The sequence below is a fragment of the Lepidochelys olivacea genome, assembly GCF_965140295.1.
Source record: "Lepidochelys olivacea isolate rLepOli2 genome assembly, chromosome: 2".
Classification (NCBI taxonomy): Eukaryota; Metazoa; Chordata; order Testudines; family Cheloniidae; genus Lepidochelys; species Lepidochelys olivacea.
Window position 1 is genome coordinate 257,474,918 of NC_140412.1, and position 20,454 is coordinate 257,495,371.

Sequence of the window (20,454 nt, forward strand, 5' to 3'; positions counted from 1 at the left end):
ACAGTTGGCAGAATGAGTTATTGCATCACAGAAATTAAAGATAAAGAAGAGCAGTGGGGTCATCTAGTTCACCTCCTTAATAGTGCATTATTGTTCCCTACATTCTAACTTCTAGTCATTTATTCATTCTAGATTCAAATGTACAAAGCAACTGGGTTTCCACCATACACCTTGAAAGAAGATATGGAGGTTACTTAACTGTAAGTGGAGGTTTTTTGAGATATGTGGTCCATATCTGTATTACACATGTGGGTACTCACGAGCACAGTGCACCTGAGACTGGAAAATCTTGTGAGCAGAGTCTATTGGTCAACGCTTGCATCCTGGAGATTCTTGTGGTCAGCACCCAAAGTGGAAGGGGAAGTGCAGACTGACCACCTCTCCAGTTCCTTCTCTACTACAAATCCAGTCATGATCCAAAGCAGAATGGAACTAGGGCAGGTAGTGGAATACATATAGGGGCCACACATCTCAAAGAACCTCCAGTTACAGGTAAGTAGCTTCCATTTCTTCTCTGAGTGCTGATCCCTACATGCATTCCATACATGGGTGACTGGTAAGCAGTAGTCAAGAAAGAAGGAGGTGCAAAGAGTATAGATTCTGTAATACCGCTGTTCCAAAGACTGAAATCAGCAGAAGAGGCTTGGACTAAAGCTTAATGCTTTGTGAAGGTGTGGATGCAACTCCAGATTGCTGCCTTATAAATGTTCAGCATAGGCAGTTCTCTAAAACATACTACCGAAGTAATCTATGCTCTAGTGAAATGGGCCCTCATCCCATTCAAGGAAGGGAACTGTGCTCACTGATAGCAAAGAGGAAACAGCCAGAAATCCACTTAGAGTCTCTGAGCAAATATTGCTTGCCCCTGTGTTTATTCTGCTATAACAACAAATAATCTAAGTGGTTTTCCTAATTGGTTTCATTCTTTGCAGATAGAAAGCCAAAGCTCATCTGACAGAGGTGAAGCCTCCTCTCCTTGCTAAAGGCATGAGGTTTTGGAAAGAAAACTGCCAAGTAAATTGATTGATATGGAACTTGGAAATTAATTTAGGAATAAATTTCAGGTGGAGATGAAGAGATGCCTTCTCTTTATCAAAAGTACTGTATGGAGGGTGGGCCATGAGTGACCCCAGCTTACCTTCTGGCTGACATGAAAGCAACAAGGAAAGTGACCTTCACAAACATGTGGCCAGTGGTTCTGGGGGCCCTGTCAGGGGGCAGGGGTGTGAATAGGGGACTGGGAGAAGGGGGGGTTGAATAGGCGTGGGAGTCCTGGGGGGCCTGTCAGGGGTGGGGGTGTGGATAGGGGACAGGGAGTAGGGGGTAGGGTCCTGGGGGGCAGTTAGAGGCTGGGAGTTCTGGGAGGAGGCAATTAGGGGACAAGGGGCAGGGGGGTTGGATGGGTCAGAGTTTCTGAGGGGGGCAGTCAGGGGGCGGGAAGTAGGAGGGGGAGATAGGGGGCGGGGCCAGGCTGTTTGGGGAGGCACAGCCTTCCCTACCCGGCCCTCCATACAGTTTTGCAACCTCAATGTGGCCCTTGGGCCAAAAAGTTTGCCTACCCCTGTTATAGCCCCTTGTGAGGAGAGAGTCTGCCTCGTGATGGAGGATTTCCTTGTGAGAGTGGTCTCTGAAGAGAGATTGGAAAAGAAACTAGATGTAGCCAGAGTGCATGATATCTAGTGCCCATCTGTCCATTGTTGTGGCCCTCTAGTTGTCGGCGTAGTATGCTAGGCAGCCACTAAAGGTTTAGGAAGCAGCAGGGGATGGTGTCTGTGATGGTTTGCAACTCTTGAATGTCCCAGCAAAAGTAACCCTTTGCTGGTGAGTGAGATTGCGTGGCTGATATCGAGGTGCATGAGGCTACATATTTTGGTCCTTGGACCTTCTGGCACTTGCAGCACAGCCTGAATGGAGAAGGTGGTAGAAAGATAGTGGGAGAGGAATTGGCTTCTACAGCTGTTTATGGTATTTCCTCTTATGGCCTGGGATATAAATGTCATTGCAGTGGAGGATTGTCCTGGAGTCCTTTAATGAGCATAAGGACTCATTTATGTTCTCGTTAAAAAGATTAGATTTGAAGGAAAGATCCTTGATGGTATTCTAACCTCCCTTGAGAGTCCCAAAGTGTGAAGCCACAATTCCCACCGCATAACTTTTACAGTTGCTATGGCTTTAGATGTGGTATTAGCCATGTCCACTATGTCTTTGCTACCAGTTTACCCTCATCAATGTGGGTTTGAAATTGGACCATCTGTTACTGAGTGAGTCACTCCTTAAACTTCAGGAACTTGGAGTACTTCGCAAAATCATACTTCGCCAACAGGGCCTGGTACTTAGCAATTCTAAACTGGAGGCTGGTTAGTGAGAATACCTACTTCCCTAGAAGGTCAACACATTAAGCACCCTTGTCTGCAGGGGTAGTCTTGAGATGTTGCTGCCTGGATCTTTCTATGGCTGCTTGTACAAGTAGGTAGTTGGGGGCGAATGGGTGAACAAAAATTCCTCTGCTTTTGGTAGGTACAAAACAACTTTCAGCCCCTTTATGTGTAGCAGTCCAAGATGCAGGTCTGTGCTACATCACCCTGGTAGGTTCCACGATGGCCTCATTTAGAGGGAGAGCCACTTGATTGAGATGAGTAGGCTGCAGGATGCCCAGGAGCTTATGCTGAAGTGGGATCTGGAGGTCAGCCACTACCCTCCTCAAGAGTTCTTGGTATTGCCTGTTGTCATCAGTCAGGGATGACAAAGATAGGATGCTAACCTCATCAGGTAAGAAAGATGATATGCTTGTTGGTACTACCGCTACCAGGGGTTCCAGCTGAATATCTTCCTCTTCTGCATACTCAGGTGGAGCTGGTTGGTGTTGTCTAGGGGAAGAGAGTCAGTGACACTCTTGCATGAATCAAAGGTGCCATGCATAGGGATCCCATGGGCCTCAGTAGGGCCAGTATGATGGTTTGAAAGCTGGTTGGGGAGGACTCCACTGGGTACTATCGGTCCCTCAGAGGGTAATAGTGTCTGGGTGGAGGGAGGGTCCAAGACAGGTTCTGTCAGGGCTAATCTGCCTCTGTGGAGGTGGATTGCTCATCTTGAATGTCAGATTTGACTGAAGAGAAGGTTGAATCCAGCGATAACAGTGATACTGGGAGATGTAGACTCCAGCCTGGGGACAGAGTAGGGGAGTAGCTCCTTCTCCTCAAGGTGGGTTCCTCTTTTGGTGTCAAAACCATCCGTAGAAGAACTGGACTTGGGAGAAGAGGAAATTGAGGGTAGGGAAAATGAAGATACCATCCAGAAAGGTAGAAGTTTCAATTAATCCAAGAATACAAGGTGTCCCAGTAGTTGGTATGGGCAGATCCAGCACTTCCACAGGCTTAGCAGTTGGCCGATCCTTATGGGGTTGAGTCAGTACCATGGGAGAAGATTCTTGCCTGGAGCTGATGGTCAGTGCCAGCAGATGGTGCTCTTTTGGCTTAGTAGTCAGAACCAGAGTCAGTACCAGTGGATCCTTGCTTCTGCATGCCATACCCTTGTGGTTGGGAGGTTTAGAAAGGCATAAGTCTTTAGGATTCGAGCACAAGGTTTAATCTGATTTGGAAGGAGTCAGGGAGGGATCCCTTCTTTTGGAAACAGATTTGGAAGTGCACCTGGTCCTGTATTTTAAGTGTACCCCTTCTCTCATGAAAGACCCAAGACAATGGGTCCTTTGACTTAGTAGATTTGACCTCTGTTCTGGAGCTCATGCTCATAGAGGTGCTGCTCTAAGTTCTCCCAGCCCGGATCCTACTGGGATCTCATGGCTTTCTCCATGAGACACTTCCTCAATTGAAGCTCCTGTTCCTCTCAGGTTTCGGGAGGGAAGGAGCAGTAGATGCTGCAGTTGGTGGAGATATAAGCTTCTCCAAGGCAGAAAAGGCTGTGCCCAGGATTACCACTGACTGAGAAGGAGCAGGGTAGGAAACACGGTTTTTAAACCCCTGATCTCTGGGCATAGGCCTTCTCCCAAGGGGAGAGAACAGGGAAGGTTTTGAGGTGGGGAAAAACTATGTGAGGACTGAGGCATGGCTAGTGGTTGGAGTCAGGGGCCAGGAAACAGAGCCAGGGGCTGGACCTAGAGACAGGGTGAGGAGTCAAGGCAAGGGTCAAAGCCAGAGACAGTTACAGTTACCAGTGTTTTACCCTACTTCTAGGGTAGAGGTCAGTTTACATACTCTGGATGTTGGAAGGACATTAGCCTTTCACTTGGAGCCTTTCACCTCCTTTGGAAAACTTGCTGTGGTTGGATTCTGCATTAAGAATGTAACTGGAGTGGCAGTTGGTCTAGCACGGCCCTATGTACCCTTAGTACAGGGCACAAGGATAGTTATGATGCATGTGTGGACTGAACAGACTGCAACCAAAAATCTCTCAATTTGAGGCACATGCACACCTATGGCGGAGCACCCAAAGGAAAAAAAACATCTTGAAAAACTCCAAATACCGTACACAGTAAATAGCTTATCCTTATTTCCCTTCCAGCTGCTTCCGACTCCCCATCTCTTCCATTCCTGAATTTTGACCAAAAATCCAGAATGAGGCAGGTTAATGGTATCTCCTACTACTAAAATTACTGTGTTTTTTTAACAACAGATTCATACTGTAGCTTCAGGGTGGAGACAAATAAAGCCGATAGTATTGTGGTGTTATGCTTGTGATTTAGACTGTAAATTAAATGTTAATTGACTGTAATATAGCTGAAATGCTTGTAATGGAAATGGCTGCAGTAGAATGCACAAGGATAATGATATCATGGAAAAACTGAAAACAAAACAGAGAATACAATATTTACACAAAGTAAATAGTTTGATTTGCTAGTCTGGTGTATTTGGAAATGTTCCTACTTCCCAATGCTGCTTTAAATTGGAATTTATACTTTCTTTTGGCTATGAACTGAAAATGTATGGCCAGATCCTTGGCCCCGGTCAGGTCCCTTTGGGTCAATCTCTGACAGGGAAGCTGGAGGTTCCCCTGTCTCCTGTAGAAGTGACATAGCCAGCTCTGCACCAGCTCATCCTTCCCCATCTCATGAGGCATGTACCAGGATTAGAAGTGCTTTGCACTCCAGTAATCTCCCGCCAGCAGAACAGCTCCTTGGAGGCCATTGCTGTGGGCACAGATTAGAGAAGCCTAAAGGTCAGAACAAGGTAGAGACTGCTCTACTTTATGTTGGGGCAGAACTGGCCCCGGCTACCATCAGGATAGTCACCTTTTCTTTCCCCACCTTGGGTCCTATGCTGAGAGTAATTTGGCTAGACTTGAGGATCTGGTCTGTAATAATTTTCCTGTTTTTGAACTGAAATTGTCTAGATAGAGAGGATACAGCTTCTGCAGAACTAGTCACATGGATTAAAAATTTGTTGCAGGATCATAAACTAGTTCAAACTTATGCATGATCTTAACTGGAAGAAGGTGAGTAGCCCCCTGGAAATCTATTCACTTGCTTACAGTTAAGTATGTGTGTAAGTGTTTGCAGGATTGCGGCCTAAACACACAAAGCAGCATACAAAGGTTGTTGAGAAGAGAGAAAGAGTCAAACTAAGAATTATATACACACACACACACACACTTGTTTTATTTTATAGCAAATATCCTAGAGAATAATTTAATGGCAGAGTGGAAAATGGAGGATGACTATCAGGAAAAGTTTCCTTTCAATCTCAGCACATTACTCAAACTTGTTGTACTTATTCATCGTCCATTTTCCTAAATAGTAAAATCAACTGAAGTGCCGATTCTTCTTTGAATACTGGTGCCTATGTGTATTCAACACATAGGTACACATGCACACAATGGTACAGGAAACAAGAAAATCTTGTGAGTCTATTCCTGTGCCCTGAAACTCCTCTTGCGTCAGTTTCTGCTTCCTTTTGTCTCTTATGTTAAATTGGCTTTGGCTTATTTGTATAAATAAGTTAGCTTGAGTCTCAGAGAAGGGCTCACATATCTGGGCGCATTGGCAAAGTGCTTTGCTAATAAACAGAGTGTCTGACAAATTACGTGAGTCCTGAATCTGACTTTGACACTCAGTACCATGGTATAATGGGAGGTGCAGACCTACCACTTCTCCAGTTCCTTTTCATTGCTGCACGGTCTGAGTCGGAATCCTCTCTGTCCAAAGCTCCTTCACGGTCTTATTATCTATTAAACAGTTCTTAGTTTTCTTCTGCTAGCCCTTAGAGGTAGTAGAGTGTACTTTGTGAGGAAATCATGGATCTTGAAACCAGGCCCATAGGTCCCCAGGTAGCGCTCAGACCACAGCCACCATCCATTGCTCAGCAAGGGCTCCACCCACAAAGCTCCTGACTGGGAAAACATCCAGCTCCACCAATCGGCTCAGACGCACCACTTAAGCCAGAAGGAGGCACAGGAAGTTGTTTGAGGAAGTAGGTGAATCCCTTGCTGGCTGCCACTTCGGACCCTGCCTACTCAGCTGACTCCTGAGCCCTGCCTTTCAGCCTGGTCTGGGTTCCTGCCCTTCTTATCCCGGATCCTCCAATACCCCAAGTTCCTTCCTCGCTCTAGTTCCCTGCTCCTCTGTCCTACCCTTGACTATCTCCGGCTCAACTCCTCACTCTGACTCCAGCTTCAACCCTTGGCTTGACACCTCACTCAGACTTTGGTTGGACCCTTGGCTTGACTCCTCAATGACTACAAGGTTCTCAGCCCATGGGCCACATGAGGCCCCATTACCACACAGCTGCGGCCCAGCTCAGCTGTGTGCTAAAGGCCATGGGCTCCAGGATGCTGGCTGCCCTGCTGCGTGGCGAGCTCTGGGCTCCTGGCAGCCCTGCTGTGTGGTGGGGATTGAGGTCCTGTCAGCTGGCTGCCCTGCCACATGGTGGGCTCTGGGCTGCCAGCTGCACAGAGAGGGTTCCTGCACAGCAGGGTCTGGGGTTGGGGTCCCTGTCCCACACCCAGCTCTCCGCTCCTGCGCCCACCCTGTGGAGGGGTCTCTGGGCAGAGGGCACTGAGCATAGGGGTTTGTGTGTGGGGGGGTTAGATGGGGGGCACCGTGGTTCTCAACCTGTGGCCCAGGTAACACTTTGTGGGCCATATATGCAGCCCACAATGATAAATAGGTTGAGAACCCCTGATTTAGCATAACAAAGAGAAGGTTAAGGGATGACTAGATTAGAGTGTATATGTATCTACATGGGAACAAATATTTAATAACAGGCTCTTCTACCTAGCAGAGAACAGTATAACATGATCCAATGGCTGAAAGTTGAAATTAGACAATTTGAGACTAGAAATAACATGTACATTTTGAACAGTGAGAGTACGTAACCATTGAAACAATTTATCAAGGATCATGGTGGATTCTCGATCATTGACAATTTTTAAATCAAAATTGTTTTTTTCTAAAAGATATGCTCAAGGAATTATTTTGGGGATGTTCTACTGCCTGTGTTATACAGGAAATCTGACTAGGTGATCACTGGACTCAAGGACAAACCAAAGATCTTTAAGCCCATGTCAAGGTTCCTTCCCCACTCTGAACTTTAGGGTACAGATGTGGGGACCTGCATGAAAGACCTTCTAAGCTTATTCTTACCAGCTTAGGTTAAAACTTCCCCAAGGTACAAAATTTGTCTTGTCCTTGAACCGTATGCTGCCACCACCAAGTGTTCTAAACAAAGAAAGGGAAAGAGCCCACTTGGAGATGTCTTCCCCCAAAATATCCCCCCAAGCTCTACGCCCCTTTTTCTGGGGAAGGTTTGATAAGAATCCTCACCAATTTGTACAGGTGAACATAGACCCAAACCCTTGGATCTTAAGAACAATGAAAAATCAATCAAGTTCTTAAAAGAAGAATTTTAATTAAAGAAAAGGTAAAAGAATCACCTCTGTAAAATCAGGATGGTAAATACCTTACAGGGTAATCAGATTCAAAACACAGAGAATCCCTCTAGGCAAAACCTTAAGTTACAAAAAGACACCAAAACAGGAATATACATTCCATCCAGCACAGCTTATTTTACCAGCCACTAAACAAAAGGAAATCTAACGCATTTCTAGCTAGACTACTTACTAACTTAACAGGAGTTGTAAGGCTGCATTCCTGATCTGTTCCCAGAAAAAGCACCACACAGACAGACAAACCCTTTGTTCCCCCCTCCAGATTTGAAAGTATCTTGTCCCCTCATTGGTCATTTTGGGTCAGGTGCCAGCGAGGTTATCTTAGCTTCTTAACCCTTTACTGGTGAAAGGGTTTTGCCTCTGGCCAAGAGGGATTTTATAGCACTGTATACAGAAAGGTGGTTACTCTTTGCTTTATATTTAGGACAGCCCAAAAGGTAATATAATAAATGTGGTAATTCAGAATCGGAAGGAGAAAAGCCACATTGTGTACACCAAAAAGAAAAGGAGTATTTGTGGCACCTTAGAGACTAACAAATTTATTTGAGCACCGAGACTGAAACCTCTTCCATTTCTCAAGGTAAGACTTTCTTGTGGATGGTTTTCTGCTGTTCACCAATGTTTTGCACTTCTGCAGTACAGTTCATCTCTAGGCTTAGCAAACATATCTTGAGATGGATCAGACTAAGACTGGAATGGAGAGACCCGAGTCAGCAATTTGGGCATCAATGGCAAATGAAGTGATGGTTGAGATAAATTAGGTTGAGACATTAATAAGGTCTGGTAACTATATCTGTCTTGCACATGCTGGTGCTGTAAGAATGACTCTCACCTTGTCTTGCTTTATCTTTTTCAGCACCTTCAAAAGCAACACAGAGTGGGAGGGTAGGCATAAGCCAAATTCCCTGACCATGTTATGAGGAATTCATCCTCTAGAAAGCTGTGACCTAGAGTTCCCCTTAAACAGTACACAGCTAGCAAATATTCTGTAAAACACTGAATGGTTCAGCTCTTATTCGTGATCCCACAGGAAATGTCTACTTTGTCTGCTGTAGTGTTCTATAGACAAAATGGTAATCTGATGTCTTATAAACCAAATCTCTAGCTTCCCTGCTTCTGTACATAGGGAGAAAGCTCTCATTCCTCATTGATGATTTATGTAAACTATGGTCGCCTTGTCATCTGTCATGATTCTGATCACATGATCCTAAAGATGAGCACCCCAGACTATTACAAAGCCATTTGTCACTATAGTCTGCATGGATAAGGTGAGTGGGAAAGAGTAAAACGTACTCCAACGCACACCTTGTTTGGATCCCTCCACCCACCAACTGAGCAAGTCAAGAACCCTCTAAGGAACTCACAGTGACCTATCTTGACTGTATTTTTGTGTATATAAGCACTCTTTAACCATATTTTAAGGCACTGAAGATGCAATATGGCATGAGGTGTTACAAATGTACATGTAGCCATAATGACTCAACAAGTACTTGCTGTTTTGTGTGGACTCAAGTGCAGCTGGAAAATGAGGCTTGACTTTGTATCAAACCTGTCCCCTGATAAGTAACTTCCGGCAGTTAACCTCGGGCAGTTTTGGAATCCAAGTTGGTTCTTATAAACTCAATGAGCTGAATGGGTATCAAAGTGGACTTTTCTTTGTTGAGTTTTAACCCTCGAGTCTTGAATATGGTTATAGTCTTGTTTATTGCTGACTGTACTTTGTCAGAAGATCAACCTTGAGGAGCCAGTCATCTAGGTAAGGAGAAACTTGAACTCCTAAATATCTTAGGTAGGCTGCTACTAGTGATAGAACTTCCATGAAAACCCTGGGGGCAATCAAAAAGCCAAATGGAAGTACACAATGCCGAAAGTGATCATGGCCAATCACTTTGCTATAAGAAAATATTCATTCTGGAGGTGTCATAAATAAAGGGAAGGGTAAACCCCTTTGAAATCCCTCCTGGCCAGGGGAAAGCTCCTCTCACCTGTAAAGGGTTAAGAAGCTAAAGGTAACTTCGCTGGCACCTGACCAAAATGACCAATGAGGAGACAAGATACTTTCAAAAGCTGGGAGGAGGGAGAGAAACAAAGGGTCTGTCTTATGCTGTTTTCTGCCGGGAATAGACCAGGAATGGAGTCTAAGAACTTTTAGTAAGTAATCTAGCTAGGTATGTGTTAGATTATGATTTCTTTAAATGGCTGAGAAAAGAACTGTGCTGAATAGAATAACTATTTCTGTCTGTGTATCTTTTTTGTAACTTAAGGTTTTGCCTAGAGGGGTTCTCTATGTTTTTGAATCTAATTACCCTGTAAGATATCTACCATCCTGATTTTACAGGGGGGATTTCTTCATTTCTATTTACTTCTATTTTTATTAAAAGTCTTCTTGTAAGAAAACTGAATGCTTTTTCATTGTTCTCAGATCCAAGGGTTTGGGTCTGCGGTCACCTATGCAAATTGGTGAGGCTTTTTATCCAACATTTCCAAGGAAAGCGGGGGGGTGCAAGTGTTGGGAGGATTGTTCATTGTTCTTAAGATCCAAGGGTCTGGGTCTGTAGTCACCTAGGCAAATTGGTGAGGCTTTTTACCAAACCTTGTCCAGGAAGTGGGGTGCAAGGTTTTGGGAAGTATTTGGGGGGGAAAGACGCGTCCAAACAGCTCTTCCCCAGTAACCAGTATTAGTTTGGTGGTTGTAGCGGCCAATCCAAGGACAACGGGTGGAATATTTTGTACCTTGGGGAAGTTTTGTCCTAAGCTGGTAAAGATAAGCTTAGGAGGTTTTTCATGCAGGTCCCCACATCTGTACCCTAGAGTTCAGAGTGGGGGAGGAACCTTGACAGGAGGTCAAGGTATGCAAACCAGTCACTTGGATCTACTGTTGTTGTTGCTGCTGCTGCTGAGGTAACCATCCTGAATCTATGTGTCTGGATGAAGGTGTTCAGTATTCTGAGATCCAAAATAGGTCTCCACCCTACCTTCTTGGACACTAAAGCATTTTGAGTAAAAAACCCTTCACACTTGGGGGAACAGAACTGGTTCTATATCTTCTAGTTGTAAAAGAGATTCTACCTCCTTTCTTAAAAAACTTCTTGTGAGAGGGGTCCCTGAAAAGGGACAGGAAAGTGGGTGGGGTGGAGGAATGGATTATTACTTCTAATGCCCATTTGTCTGATGTAAACTTTCCCATGAGTCTTTGTAAATGGAAAGATGGTCTCCAAATGGTGAAGTAGAAGGGTAATGCAGCTGTAAATTCAAACAGTGAAGTGGTTCACAGCTCTCAACCAATGTGAAGTGAGGTAATATCTTTTATTAGACCAATTTCTGCTGGTGAGAGAGACAAGCTTTCAAGCTACACAGACCTTTTCCTCGGGTCATCACCTGCCTGAGGAAGAGCTCTGTGTAGCTTGAAAGCTTATCTCTCTCGCCAACAGAAGTTAGTACAATGAAAGATATTACCTCACCCACCTTGTCTCTCTAGTATCCTGGGACTGACACAGCTACAACACTGCATACAAAATGAGTGCTTGCCAGATGTGGAAGATTGTGTTGTTGCAGTTGCAGATGTGGAAGGTCTATTCTTCTGGAATTTAGATCTCCTTCTAGGTGGCTACGATGCCCTGTGATAGGCTGGAATTTGAACTAGATGAGATCTTTGGTATGTCTGTGACCTGCTGTATTTTCTTTTGCTAGCAAAACTATAAATCCTGAATGAAGGAAGCATTGCCCTCAGATCTTTTAAAGAGTGTCACAGTCATGGTTTGAGGCCGAAGGGATCCATCAGATTACCTAGTCTGACTTCCCGTATATCCCTGGCCACCAATGCCACGCAGTGCCCACAACCTAATGACCGAAATTAGACCAAAGTATTACTGTCCAAAGGAGATTAAACTACTATGTGCCACAAGCAGAAAATAGGAGGCACAAAGGCGCACTAATGCCTGAGGCCCCTGCAGTGGCAGGGAAATGATTAAGTGAGATATACTAAGTTAATGCTAGCAAATTACCATTACCCCACACTGCAGAGGAAGGTGAAAAACCCCTACGGCCACTGCCAATCTGACCTGGAGGAAAATTCCTTCCCGACTCCACGTATGGCAATCAATTAGACCCTGGGCATGTAAGCAAGAACCCACCAGGCACGCACCTGAGAGAGAGAATGCTCAGTGCAACCTCAGAGTCTTGGCACTCCCTTTCCAATGTCCCATCTTCAGCCGTGGCCATCCCTGATGCTTCAGAGGGGGGAGATAAACTAACATACAATGGAGAAATCTTTTCCTGCCTCCTGCAGGTGGAGAGGTTTGTCCCTGGTATCACTAAGCAGTTTTGTCCCATCAAATGAGATATTCTATACAGTATTCTGGACCTCTTTTAGGATTCCAGAACATTGCAGCCACAATGCCCAGTTTATCACTAGTGCTGTTGCCATACAGCAGGACACTAACTGCCGCATCCAATGAAGCTTGCAGTGATGCTTTGGTAATAAGATGACCCTCCACAATAATTGCCTAAAACTCTCCTTTTTTTTTACTAAGATATTCAATAAAAGATGTGAATTATTATGGTTGAGATAATTGTATTTAGCAATGATAGCTTGATAATTTGCCACTCTAAATTGCAGAGAAGCCAACAACAACAACCAAAAAACCCCTCTTTCAGCCTAATAAATTCAAACATTTTTGGTAGTTAGCATGAGATAGTCTTGGAGTGGTGTTGCTTATTGAGCTCATTCACAGCATCCATCACCAACGAATTCAGCATTGGGTGTGCAAATAGGTATTCTGTCTCTTTCACAGGCACATAACATTTTTTGTCTGCACTCTTGCACATTGGAGGTGCAGTCACTGGGGGATGCCACAATGTTTAGGTGGTTCAAGAAAGGCTTCATTCATTGGTGGAATTACTTTGTCTTAGGGCATGGTGTGGAGTATATCTACCAGCTGATGGTGCATTTCCTGAACCTCCTCCAATGAAAACTGTAAAATCTCAGCTACTCTCTTGAAACATCTGAAGTCATCTCAAAAGGCAGGAGGAGAAGGCATTCTTGTCTCATCAGACAAAGAGTAAGATATATTGGCTGCTGGCGGTGTTTCCTCATCTGGTCCCATCTCTTGCTCTTCAAAAAAACTCCTTTTGCTGAGGAGATAGATGAGAAGGGTGTTGTGCTATAGCTGGTTTTCTCCTCTGATTCTCCCTATCTGGAGGTCTAGACACCCAAGGATAGTGCTCTCCAGCCATTAGGAAGAAACAGCATGTCAGCTAATGCAAGTGACAAGAAGCGAGAACACTGTGGGGAAAAGGATCTGAGTACTGTCAGGCTTTCTAAAATCAAGGAGTTAATTATCCAGGAACTCTATTCCTTTACAGTTATATAGAATTGTAACCCAGGAAATTAATCCAACTGCGAACTGACCTTGTTGACATGTGGTACACCATTACATCTAGTACAAACAGGGGGAGACTATCCTTTGTTCAGAGTAATAATTGATATAAGGGTTTGAAGGAAATGTTAATAAATTTAACTTTTCTCTAGCAACAACCATAATAATCTTGTTATGGATAGTTTTGGCTAGAAGGAGCCAGCTTTGAAAATTTAAAAACGCATTGAGCACAAATATTGACATGAAATAAACTTGTAAAGCTAAAAGCTATACAGCAATTTAAAGTGGGCTCCCAGGCTTACCATCCTAGAGAAATTCAACCAAACACTAATAAATTCTCTCTGCCTATTTCACATATGTTTTCACTATTACTGAGATCTATGGATGAAAAGTGCTACACAAGTACTAGGTAATTATATATTATTAAAGTATTTTTATCATTAAATACTTTGCAAATAGAGTGCCTTGGTGTTGAGTGCCTGAGTGTCTCAGGATTAGCTAGGAGAACAGGTTACTGTGGGCTATTCTTCTCACTTCCTAGTCATACTGAAATCAGTAGATCCTTACCTTCTGGAAAACAGTTATCAGGTTTCTTTAAGTATTCAGCTAGCTCAGGGATCTGTTTCAGAAGCTCCTCAGGATTTGTCAGATCCACTGTGCTGCCTTCAGAACAGCTGATGTCATCAAGTTGCTACACAATAAAAGACAATGCATCAATTTTCCCTTAATGAAGTCATTGTGCTTTAAAATAAACTGCATAAGTACATTGGTGAACAGTTATAATTAAGGGAAATATTCAAAAATATAAAATTTAGTTGGGTACTGTACTTATTAACAACATGGCAGTCCTGGAATGGCCTCTTGCTTTACAGTGTGTGTGATCCCCAAAAAATCTCCACATCAATTCAAACGGAAGTCAAAGTTATATTTAAAAGGAACCAGATTAATCACTCTAGTAAAGCTCACAAATGGGAATGATTCCAATTTCTCTGCATTCAAGTACATGTGGTTTTCAAACATGGATAGGCTTTAAAACACTCTACTAGCTTGGACTGAAAACAATTAAAACAGAGGACAACACATGAAAAAATAGAGAAGGCAAAAAGAGAAAATATAATTTTCATCAAAGGACTACTTTGTAGAGCTCTAAAACTTTCTGTTCAGAATGAAACTATGAAATGCCCATGGTAGTTTACATGAAATAGCATATGTAATCACATCATGTATTCTTCTCTAGCACAGACTTCCATCCTATTTCATTATATTTAGGATGTCACACCACTAGAGATGTGTGAATAACTCATAACTAATAATTTATTCAATTATTTTTACTGTTTCCAAATTGCATATATTCATTGTTCAAAATTACTCTCCAAAATATTTCTGTGAATAATCATTGGACTTTAGTTTATTTGTGAGCAATTCATTTGAAATATTCTGTGTTTGAAATTTGAGCTGTTTTGATTAGTCTCACAGGCCACATGGTATGTTTCCTTTCTCTGACCGAAGGAGCAATTTTCAAAGCTGAATACTCATGATTACATATACAACATTCACTTAAAGTTGTTCCAACTCAAAAAGAAAGAACACGCAGCACACACCAGAATTTTCTGGGACAATCTTTTAACACCTCTTTATTTCAATAATTCAGATTTAAAGAAAAATAAAGTAGGTAATGTTAATTTTATAGTGACCTTTTTAATAAAATTATTTCAGTAACTCAGGACTATTTCTCTTCCTATTAATGTTTTATATCAATACTTAGAAATACAGCATTGTGCCATTTGCATTCACTGAAATCCACTTACTCTACCCTTCATCAGTGAGACAGAATACTTCAAGATAAATACTACTAATGCAACTAAATTTAGTAAATGTTATGATCCAATTGTGAACACTTATGTGGCTAAGATATCTGGGGACTCCCATAACTGGAGTTGCAGCTAGCAAGGGATGTGAAGGGTAACAAAAAGGGTTTCTACAGGTATGTTAGCAACAAGAAGGTGGTCAGGGAAAGTGTGGGACCTTTACTGAATGGGGGAGGCAATCTAGTGACAGATGATGTGGAAAAAGCTGAAGTATTCAATGCTTTTTTTGCCTCGGTCTTCACAGACAACGTCAGCTCCCAGACTGCTATACTGGGCTGCACGGTATGGGGAGGAGGTGAGCAGCCCTCAATAGTGAAAGAACAGGTTAAGGACTATTTAGAAAAGCTGAACAGGCAAAAGTGCCTGGGGCCAGACACAATGCACCCAAGGGTGCTGAGGGAGTTGGCTGATGTGATTGCAGAGCCATTGGCCGTTATCTCTGAAAACTCATGGTGATCGGGGGAGGTCCTGGATGATTGGAAAAAGGCAAATATAGTGCCCATCTTTAAAAAAGGGAAGAAGGAGAATCCAGGGAACTACAGACTGGTCAGCCTCACCTCAGTCCCCAAAAAAATCATGGAGCAGGTCCTCAAGGAATCCATTTTGAAGCACTTGGAGGAGAGGAAGGTGATCAGGAACAGTCAACATGGATTCACCAAGGGCAAGTCATGCCTGACCAACCTGATTGCCTTCTGTGATGAGATAACTGGCTCTGTGGATATGGGGAAAGTGGTGGACATGATATACCTTGACTTTAGCAAAGCTTTTGATATGTTCTCGTACAGTATTCTTGCCAGCAAGTTAAAGTAGTATGGATTGGGTGAATGGACTATAAGGTGGATAGAAAGCTGGCTAGATCTTCAGGCTCAATGGGTAGTGATCAATGGTTCGATGTCTAGTTGGTAGCAGGTATCAAGCAGAGTGCCCTGTGGGTTGGTTCTGGGGCTGATTTTGTTCAACATCTTCATTAATGATCTGGATGATGGGATAGATTGCACCCTCAGCAAGTTTGTAGATGACATGAAGCTGGGGGGGGAGGTAGATATGCTGTAGGGTAGGGATAGGGTCCAGAGTGACCTAGACAAATTGGAGAACTGGGCCAAAAGAAATCTGATGAGGTTCAACAAGGACAAGTGCAGAGTCCTGCACTTAGGATGAAGAATCATATGCACACCTACAGGCTGGGACCGACTGGCTGAGCGGCAGTTCTGCAGAAAAGGACCTGGGGATTACAGTGGATGAGAAGCTGGATATGAGTCAACAGTGTGCCCTTGTTGCCAAGAAGGCTAAAGGCATATTAGGCTGTATTAGTAGGAGCATTGCCAGCAGATTAAGGGAAGTGATTATTCCCCTCTATTTGGCACTGGGGAGGCCAAATCTGGAGTATTGCATCCAGTTTTGGGCCCCCCACTACAGAAAGGATGGGGACAAATTGGAGAGAGTCCAGCAGAGGGCAATGAAAATGAATAGGGGGCTGGGGCACATGACTTATGAGGAGAGGCTGAAGGAACTGGGCTTATTTAGTCTGCAGAAAAGAAGAGTGGGGGGGGGGATTTGATAGCAGCTTTTAACTACCTGAAGGGGGGGGGGGAGGGACACGTTCCAAAGAGGATTGAGCTATGCTGTTCTCAGAGATGACAGAACAAGGAGCAATGGTCTCAAGTTTCAGTGGGGGAGGTCTAGGTTGGATATTAGGAAAAACTATTTCACTAGGAGGCTAGTGAAGCACTGGAATATGTTACCTAGGGAGGTGGTGGAATCTCCATCCTTAGAGGTTTTTAAGGCCTGGCTTGCCAAAGCAGTGGCTGGGATGATTTAGTTGGTGTTGGTCCTGCTTTGAGCAGGTGGTTGGACTGGATGACCTCCTGAGGTCTCTTCCAACCCTAATCTTCTATGATCCTTTGACTAGTAAATTAGAGAGTTCTTGTGCATTAACACAAAATAGGGTAATAAATACAAAATTTAAAGTACAAATTATTTCTTGATTAATGATCTTTATAAATTCCGAAAAAATAAAACAGATATAAAGGAAATCAACTAATGTTCGTGATTCCATGTTAGATATGAACACAGTGTTACCTCTTTTTGTAGTAGAGATGATGATCCAGCCTTCCATTGTTTACCTATGTTAAACTCATTTAAGTCTTCAGAGAAAATCGCAGATCCTTTACACCAAGCTCCTGATCTTTTACTTTGTTCTCCCCTCTGTCTCTGGTGGTTTTCCTGCTGAAGATAATCTTAGATGTGTTTATTTTATTTTCTCTTTTCTTTTTGGTGGCAGAGGGACGGCACACATAATTTTAAGGGAGAATGCTCCAAATGGAACATAAAGCACCTTGAACGGCTCGTTTTCAGTATCTTTATTTTTACAGAAAGAAATAAAGGAGGGGAAAGTTTTCATCGGTGACCTAAAATAAATTAAGAAACCCACAGTTTAGCCAGGCCTGATCCAAAACCTACTGATGTCAGTGGGAATCTTTGCATCTGGACTTAGCGAGGAACTCAGTATAACTATGTAGCAGCCTTCAGGACCAGAAGGGGAACATTTTAGAGTCATAGTCAGTCATGACTCCATAGGTAAAAGGGAACTGCAAAAATTCAGACAAACATAAAGAAATGTCATTCTATACACTATAATATAATAAGCATAAGTTGACAGAGCCATTCCTTTCTTAACCCATTAATCTTCTTCTAAAGATTATTTTCTGGGACATGTTGATAGGACAAAAAAGAAGGTGAGGCCTCCTTGTTAAAAATTCACAATTTGAGCCCTTGACATTATGTACTTTATCCAAGAAATAAATTTTCTCTCCACCAGGTTACTGATACTGAACATAGATGAGAAAGTTACTCTCCTTGTGCAGTAACTGAGGTTCTTCAAGATGTGTGTCCCTGTGGGTGCTCCACTTCAGATGTCTGTGCGTCCTGGCACCGTTGATTGGAGATTTACGGTAGCAGTGTCTGTGTGCTCACAGTAGGCGTCTCGTGGTGCTGCATCTAGCATGCGCACAACCCAAGCCTTCCAGTTCCTTCTCTACCGCAGATTCCCAACTGCGAACTCTGAAGTAGAGGAAAGGAGAGCTTCTCTTCTTCTTCAAGTGCTGTCCCTGGAGGTGTTCCACTTCGGGTGACTGTAGAGCAGTGCCCCTCAGAAGGCAGGAGGGCCTTCGGGTTCATTTGAGTCATAGAGGTAAGTATGGTTAGGCCAACTATGGTGACAGCCCTGGAGTCCGGAGTGATTGCATAGTGCTCAGTGAACGTGTGGACAGAAGCCCAAGTGGCCGCCCTACAAATCTCTAATATCGAAACATTGTTGTGGAACGCTATTGAGGTAGAAATCAATTGTATGGAATGCTCTCTGATGTGCGCATGAGGGTCCATGTTCCAAATACGATAGCACTGTTGAATGCATGGGGAGATCCATTTAGACAATCTCTGAGTGGATATTGTGCAGCCTTTAGAACGCTCTGTAGTAGAAACAAACAGTCTAGGAGATTTTCGGGAAGGTTTGGTCCTTCCCAGATAAAACACTAATGCATGCCTAACGTCCAATGTATGCAAAATGGCCACTGCTGGAGTGCTGTGAGGCTTGGGATAGAACATGGGAAGATGGATTGGTTGGTTCATATGGAAGGCTGATGTTACTTTTGGTAGGAATCTTGGGTGCGGATGTAGCATGACCTTATCTTTAGAGAATATTGTGTACAGAGGATTGATATGAGCTCCCCTATCTCACTCACCTATCTGGCGGAAGTAATAGCAACCAAAAAGGCCACTTTCATGGACAAATGCAGCAGGGAGTAGGTGGCTAAGGGTTCCAATGGTAGTCTGGTGAGGCATTTCAATACCAGACTGAGGTCCCAGGCCAGGGTAGGTTGACAAACTTCTGGGTAAATGTTCTGGAGACCCATTTAGTAATTGGGTGTGCGAAGATCGAGGTCCTGTCAATCTCATGATGGAATGCAGTAATGGCTGCAAGATGGACTTTGGTTGAGCTCATTGCTAAACCTGATCGATTCTGCTCCAGTAGGTATTCCAACACTAATGACAGTGGTGCTGTGGAGGCTGTCAAGTGTATTTCTTGACACCAGGAGGAGAATATCTTCCATTTTTTAAGGTAAGTATTACATGTGGTCATCTTCCTGCTGTTTAGTAGCACGAGTTTAACTTGTTCTGAGCAGGCTAGTTTGCCAGGATGGAACCATGCAGGAGCCATGCTTGTAGGTGGAGTTTCTCTCGATTCAGGGAAAGTGTGCGAGCATTGTTCTGAGACAGCAGGTTCAGATGATGAGGAAGAGCTCAAGGGGTGCATATCGCTATGCGCATCAGGTAAGGGTACCATGCTTGTCTGGGCCATGTCAGGACTATGAGGATAACCTTGGCCTTGTCTGTTCTTATGTTGTGTATCACATGTGATATCAGTGGAATTGGTGGGAAAGCATACATGAGGTGTGCATTCCATGTGATGAGAAAGCTGTCCCCCAGTGACCGGGGTCCCATTCCCGCTCTCAAGTGGAACGTTGCGCATTTGTGGTTCATTGGGGATGTGAACAAGTCGATGAGGGGAGGGCCAATGGTGGGAAATCGACAGCAAGACTCCCCCATTCATGGTCTTGAGAGAAGTACCTACTTAGTGTGTCTGCAATTGCGTTCTGACAGCCGGGAAGGTATGAGGCAAAAATGTTTATGTTGTGGTATTTGCACCAGTTCCTCAGTTTCATGGCTTTGGTGCATACCAAGTGTGATTGAGCGCCTCCTTGGCGATTGATGTAAAACATGCATGCAATGTTGTCGATCATGATGTGCATGAATTTGTTCTTTATGTGATGTAGGAAATGTCTGCAGACATTGCGGACTGTGCTTAGCTCTAGTAGATTGATATGATGAGTCTCTAGGTAGGCTGTGCTTGCTGGGTACGTATACTGAGCTCAACCAGCCCTGTAGGTAGCACATATGTAGTCTTGCGTGTTGTACCACAAATGTTGTGGCCACCATGTGTCCTAGCAGTTGCTGGACAGTACAAGCTGGTATTTTGGTGCTGAACTGTACCTCTGACATAAGGTTTGTCAGAGTTGTGAATCTGTTCAGGGGCAGAGATGCCTTGGCTTCTATGGCATCGAGATGTGCCCCAACAAAGTCCAGTTGTTGGACAGGGATTAGAGTGGATTTTCATTCATTTATCTCTACCTTAGATCCCTGAATTGTGTAATTGTCATCTGGACTGAGTACAGTACTTCTTGTTGAGTTGGGCCTTTGAAAAGACAATCGTCCTGGTAAGGGAAAATCTTTATTCCCTGTTTGCGTAGATG

General features: G+C 43.7%; 1 protein-coding gene across 1 annotated transcript in view; it reads right to left on the minus strand.

Moving 5' to 3' along the window:
• The window catches only part of LOC311515403 (sodium channel protein type 5 subunit alpha-like), a 100,185-nt gene that overhangs the window by 31,244 nt on the left and 48,487 nt on the right, over positions 1 to 20,454 (minus strand). Inside the window, exons 14-15 of the mRNA XM_084618413.1 lie at positions 17,225 to 17,368; positions 13,845 to 13,968 (exon numbers count right to left, since the gene is read on the minus strand). Of these exons, the coding sequence (XP_084474539.1) occupies positions 13,845 to 13,968; positions 17,225 to 17,368 (268 nt within the window). The remainder of the gene's footprint in view (positions 1 to 13,844; positions 13,969 to 17,224; positions 17,369 to 20,454) is intronic.